The sequence below is a fragment of the Acipenser ruthenus genome, chromosome 59, assembly GCF_902713425.1.
Source record: "Acipenser ruthenus chromosome 59, fAciRut3.2 maternal haplotype, whole genome shotgun sequence".
In the NCBI taxonomy this organism is placed as follows: domain Eukaryota; kingdom Metazoa; phylum Chordata; class Actinopteri; order Acipenseriformes; family Acipenseridae; genus Acipenser; species Acipenser ruthenus.
In genome coordinates this window covers 2954416-2960001 of record NC_081247.1, presented here as the reverse complement: position 1 = coordinate 2960001, position 5586 = coordinate 2954416, and the positions used below count along the sequence as shown (strand labels likewise).

The 5586-nt window shown below is 42.2% G+C and overlaps 1 protein-coding gene across 1 annotated transcript; it reads right to left on the bottom strand.

Moving 5' to 3' along the window:
- Positions 1-301: 301 nt before the first annotated feature.
- Positions 302-4177, bottom strand: LOC117409932 (epithelial membrane protein 3-like). The gene is made up of 4 exons (XM_034016245.3): positions 2672-4177; positions 2174-2276; positions 1457-1597; positions 302-1134 (listed from the first exon to the last, which is right to left on the bottom strand). Exons 1-4 carry the CDS (start codon positions 2747-2749, stop codon positions 959-961), a joined length of 498 nt encoding a protein of 165 aa, XP_033872136.2. The 5' UTR covers positions 2750-4177; the 3' UTR covers positions 302-958.
- Positions 4178-5586: the final 1409 nt, after the last annotated feature.

Here is a 5586-nt window from a genome sequence, read left to right as displayed (position 1 = left end):
GACACTGCTGTTGTACCCTTGAGCAAGGTACTTTACCTAGATTGCTCCAGTAAAAACCCAACTGTATAAATGGGTAATTGTATGTAAAATAATGTGATATCTGTATAATGTATAATGTGATATCTTGTAACAATTGTAAGTCGCCCTGGATAAGGGCGTCTGCTAAGAAATAAATAATAATAATAATAATAATAATGTATAGAGATCTTAAACTGCAGTTACAATGTCATTCTAGCACAGTATAGTTTAGTGAAAGAAAGATTGATTATCTTCAGGGTAAAAAAATAAATGCCACACAGTATTGAAAAAAAGAACTATTATATTTTAAAAATTATTACAGAAAAGTGTAACAAAAAGCATCTTAGCAAAGAACAAACAAACAAACAAAATAACATTTAGATGTAAAACATGGAATCTGAGAATATAAGATAAGACAGCCACAGGTATTCAGACAGCATTGAGGAGACTGGTGGCATCTTGGCTCCAGCATGCAGTTTGGCTCCTATAGAGAAGCATGGAGCCTTTAGAGCCATCATGGCATCCATAGGGAGCCAGTTTCATTATAACCTTCTAACTGAGTAGTGATGAGTATATGAGCTACAAATAGACACACAGAGACGCACAATGTCTTACTCTACCACATTCCCTCCCCTTCTACCTCTCCTTCTCTCCCTCTCCTCATTCCATCTGTCTCTACCCCTTATAGTAATGTCAGTCCTGCAATGCAATTAACAGTAATTACAGGGATAGGTTTATATTCATTAGCAGACTATTTTGTTTCTCTCTCCTCTCTCTCTGTCTCTATAAATGTTCACTATTTCTGTACATTGGCTGGCAATGCTTATATGACTTGTTATGCCAATAAAGATCATGTGATTCAATTGAGAGGGGGGTAAAGGGGTGGGTGAGGGAGAAGAGGACAGAGGAGGGGGTCTTCACTCCTCCATTCTGTTCTGTTTCACTCTTTCTTTCTCAGGTGGATGTAGAGCACTCCGCTGAACAGCAAGGCCGGGACGCACAGCCACGCCACAACGAAGCAGTACCCAAAGTGACCAGCGGGGGGCAGCGAAGAGTCGCTCAGAATCTCAGGAGCGTGAAGAGAGTAGATGAGAGAGGCAGAGAACACTGTCAACCCTGAAAGAGAGGAGAGGGAGATTCATAGAGATAGATAGGCAGAGACACACAGATAGTCACACACACATGGAATTGAATTTAGTGAAGAATTTTAATTGAAAGACTTCTAGTGAAAACATTTGTCACTGAATTTACATTGAAACTTTAGTCGGGTCTTAAAGGATCCTAATGATTCAGCATCAACAACACACAGGGAAAGAGAATCCCAGTTTTAACGCACAGACACACACAGACAGACAGACAGACAGACAGACAGACAGACAGACAGACAGACAGACAGACAGACGGACGGACGGACAGACAGATGGACGGAGAGACTGACCTGCGAATATCTGGAACATTCCCGTGATGTAGAAGAGGCCCCCCCTGCGCAGCGAGTAGAGCTGACACAGGAAGAGGAGGAACGAGACAGCAGAGAACAGAACTGATACAACCATCAGAGCCTGCACTGCGTGGAGCCAGTCTGAGAGGGAGAAGGAGAGGAAGAGGAAGAGGAGTGTGGGGGGAGGGGGAGAGAGAGGGAGAAGAAGAGGAGTGGGAGGGCGAGGGAGAGGAGTGGGAGAAGGAGAGAGACAGTGAGAGAGTGAGAGAGAGAGAGGGAGAGGAGAGGCACCTTTTAAAATGACAGCTATTATTTCAGTTTGTACTTGTGACTGCATAATAACAGATACTTCTTGTTAAACATGAACTCAATTTGAATTGATAGAGAGGGAAAGTAGGGAGTGACATTCAGATAGGCAGACAGACAGACAGAGTCACACGATCCTGTTCAGTTTGACACAGCAAAATAAGACAGAGAGAGAGAGAGAAGAGGCAATGAAAGAAAGATAGACAGAGTAGTTGTTTGTTAAAAATATTGAGAAGGATGGGGAGGGGGGAGGAAATGAGAGGTGAAGAGAGTAGGAGAGAGAGTGGAGAGGGGAGAGAGAGTGTGAGGTGGAGGGGGAGAGAGAGTGCGAGGTGGAGAGAGAGGAGAGGGGGAGAAAGAGAGGGGGAGGGAGGGAGAGAGAGGATGAAGTGTTGAAGCTGTTTGCCTCACCGTTGTCTGCAGAGTTTGCACAGAGCCAGGTGCCGGTGTAATTGGTGTAGAGACAGTTATACCACAAGTCAGTGTTTCTGACTGCAGGAGAGACCCACCAAACCTAGAGATGACAAGAGACACTGAGAGACACAGAAACTCAGAAACACTGAGACACTCAGATATACTGATCTCTCCCCCTCGCTCTCTCACCTGTGCAGTATTGCCCTGTTCCAGCCCTGCCTGTGCCCTGCTGAGTGCAGTATTGCCCTAGCCCTGCCTGTGCCCTGCTGAGTGCAGTATTGCCCTAGCCCTGCCTGTGCCCTGCTGAGTGCAGTATTGCCCTAGCCCTGCCTGTGCCCTGCTGAGTGCAGTATTGCCCTGTTCCAGCCCTGATTGTGCCCTGCTGAGTGCAGTATTGCCCTAGCCCTGCCTGTGCCCTTCTGACTGCAGTATTGCCCTAGCCCTGCCTGTGCCCTGCTGATTGGTCCCGGGTCCGGTTGCAGTCACAGCCCTCACCTTGTCCAGCATGGCAGTGAAGAGCATGGCGAGAGACAGGAGGTGCAGCACAGTCACTGCAATCAGCAGTGCAGCCATGCTGAGCGGAGGGGCTGCTCACAATAACAGGACGGTCACAAAAATAGATCGGTCACAATGAGGTCCTTGCAATGTTGGTCAATATAACAGGCTGGTCCAAAGCTTAGCTTCAATTGCTGGTCAAAAATTAGGTTAATCCAAATAATAGGCCATTTTTTCAATTGTTTGGACAAAAAAATAAGTCGTTCTTTATACTGGTTGGACAAAAAAAAATAGGCCGCTCCTTTAATTTGTTTTCACCTTTGTTTAGTGAAGACAGTTTCTTTAAAATAAAGTTCACTCCAGACTAGTGGCTGGACTTTTCAAAAGGTTAAACTGCACCCTGCAAATTTACATATACTCAGATAAACCTCTTCCTTTAAAAGTTTAGAGCAGATAAAATTGTTTCTCTAAAGTCTAGTGTGATTTATATATAGAAAAAAACAGGATTCTAGATGGGTTCTAGAAAATGTTTTTTGTTAAAGTTTGAATTGTATGGATTTACTTAGACAAATTATTAAAAGAATAACAGGATTCTTTTAAAATGATTGCTTTCAAAAGTTTAACATTTAAAAAATGATAAAACAGCTCCTTGAAAAGCCTTCAAAAATAAAAATAATGAGGAAGGTTCAAAATGAAGCCTGGGTTAGAATATTGTCCAACAAGTGATGCCTTTTAGAATAATTCCTCCAGAAACATTTATTGAAGATAAAATAGTTCCTTCAGAAAGTTTTACACAAATTATACAGTTCCTTCTTAAAATTTAACATAAAATAAACGATTCCTTTAAAAAGGCCAGTGTAGTTAAAATTATTCCTTTAAAAAGTTTTGATAGATCTTGTAAAAAGTTCAGTGTAGATAAAACTATTCCTTTTTATAGTTCAACACAGATGAAATGATTCCTGTAAAATCTACTTTTAGAAGTTTAGAAAACAGTTCTTGTAGACAATTCTTGTAAAGTTGAATGTAGATGCAATGATCCTTTTAAAAAAGTATACTGCAAATGACACTATTTCTTTAAACAGTTAACATGGACAAAATAACTCCTCCAAATATTCCTTTAAAAGTTGATATAGTTCTTGTAAAATGTTTAATGTTGATACAATCATTCCTTTAGAAAGTTTAGCGCTGCTAAAACAACTCCTTCAGTTCAGACGATGTTTAAACGCTTGGTTCGGATCAAAACAAGACGCGTCCACTCCCCTCTGAGTCTGTGTGTCAGCTTCCTGTCTGTGTGTGAGACTCTGAATAGTGAATACTGTGAGCAAAAACACACTGAGAGAAGGGGGGGTAGAGAGGGGGAGAGGACAGAGGGGCAGAGGAGAGAGAGGGGAGAGGGGCAGAGGAGAGAGAGAAAGAGAAAGAGGGGAGAGAGGGGTGAGGAGGGAGGGAGAGAGAGGAGATAGAGGGAGATGAGAGGGGGAGAGGAGAGAGAGGAGAGATGGGAGGTGAGAGAGGGGGGCGAGGAAAGAGAGGGAGAGAGTTAAGGAGTTACATAATTACAAACAGATGCTCTTAAATATATGAATTGGAATTGAGAGAGGGGGAGCGGGAGGGAGGGAGGGAGGGAGACAGAGAAGAGAAGAGAAGTGAGAACGAGGAAAAAATTATCTTCAGTCAAGCCTGCCCTAGACTGGAGGGAGCACCCTTTCTCTTAGGGGCTGAGGGTGGGAGGGTGCCATTCAGTCTCCATGCCTCAAGCCTAACCTTTATTTTAACTTAAAAACATTATCATTTCTGTTGCAGTTTGTGGTTTATGATGAACAGAAAATTATCTCAGTTTTGAACCACCCTTAAAATCAACAAACACAAAACATTTTAATTAATTTAATCGCTGTAATTAGCTAGTTAAAATCTTCTTTAAAAAGCCCACCCAGTTAATTTAGAACCTTAAAGCACGTCCATTCACCCCCATGGGAAGAGATACAGAGATCGGAATAAAATAAAGATTGCACAGACAGACACACACAGAGAGACAGACACACAGACAGACAGACACACAGACAGCCTCCACACACCCCCATATTCTGATACTATCAGCATCTTGTGCTAAAGAAAGTCCTTAACAATCGGACCTTGACAGATAATGGCTGCTGTCAGGGTAGCGTCACGGCCCAGGCTGGTTAAGGCAGGAATTAGACCCAGAGACAGAAAGCTGCGGTTTTAAAGCACTGTTGCATACTTTATCAAACATAAAAGAAACGAACAAAACAGGTACAAATCAACAGGGCACACGGGCAAAAATAAACAGTTCAAACAAAATACATGTCACATGCAGGCTGGGCAGCCACGTTCACTACAGTTCAAAACTCACAACACAAACACTCACACTCACACTCACACTCGCACTCACACTCACACTCACACTCACACTCACACTCACACTCACACTCACTCAGTTAACACTCAATTACTTAATTAGGGAATGGCCACACCTGTGATTGCTGGCAGGGACAGATTTAACCCCATCCCTGCCAACCTTACATTACCACACATGCACTATTTACATTGTAAAAGATAATCAGAACAATTAGAATATGAACACATCTGAAGACAATGGATTTCTTGTGTACTTTTCTTTTTTAAGTATACAGACATTTCTAACGCTAACCTTTGTTTTCCATCTTTTGAGCTATTTTTATTTATTTTGTTGACAAAAGCCATACTAGTGTTAAATATGCTGGAAAATACATTTGATGTATGTGTGGCACAGTAATGAGGATCATTGAAAGGACATAAAATAAGAACATAAGAACATAAGAAAGTTTCCAAACGAGAGGATGCCATTCAGCCTATCTTGCTCGTTTGGTTGTTAGTAGCTTATTGATCCCAGAATCTCATCAAGCAGCTTCTTGAAG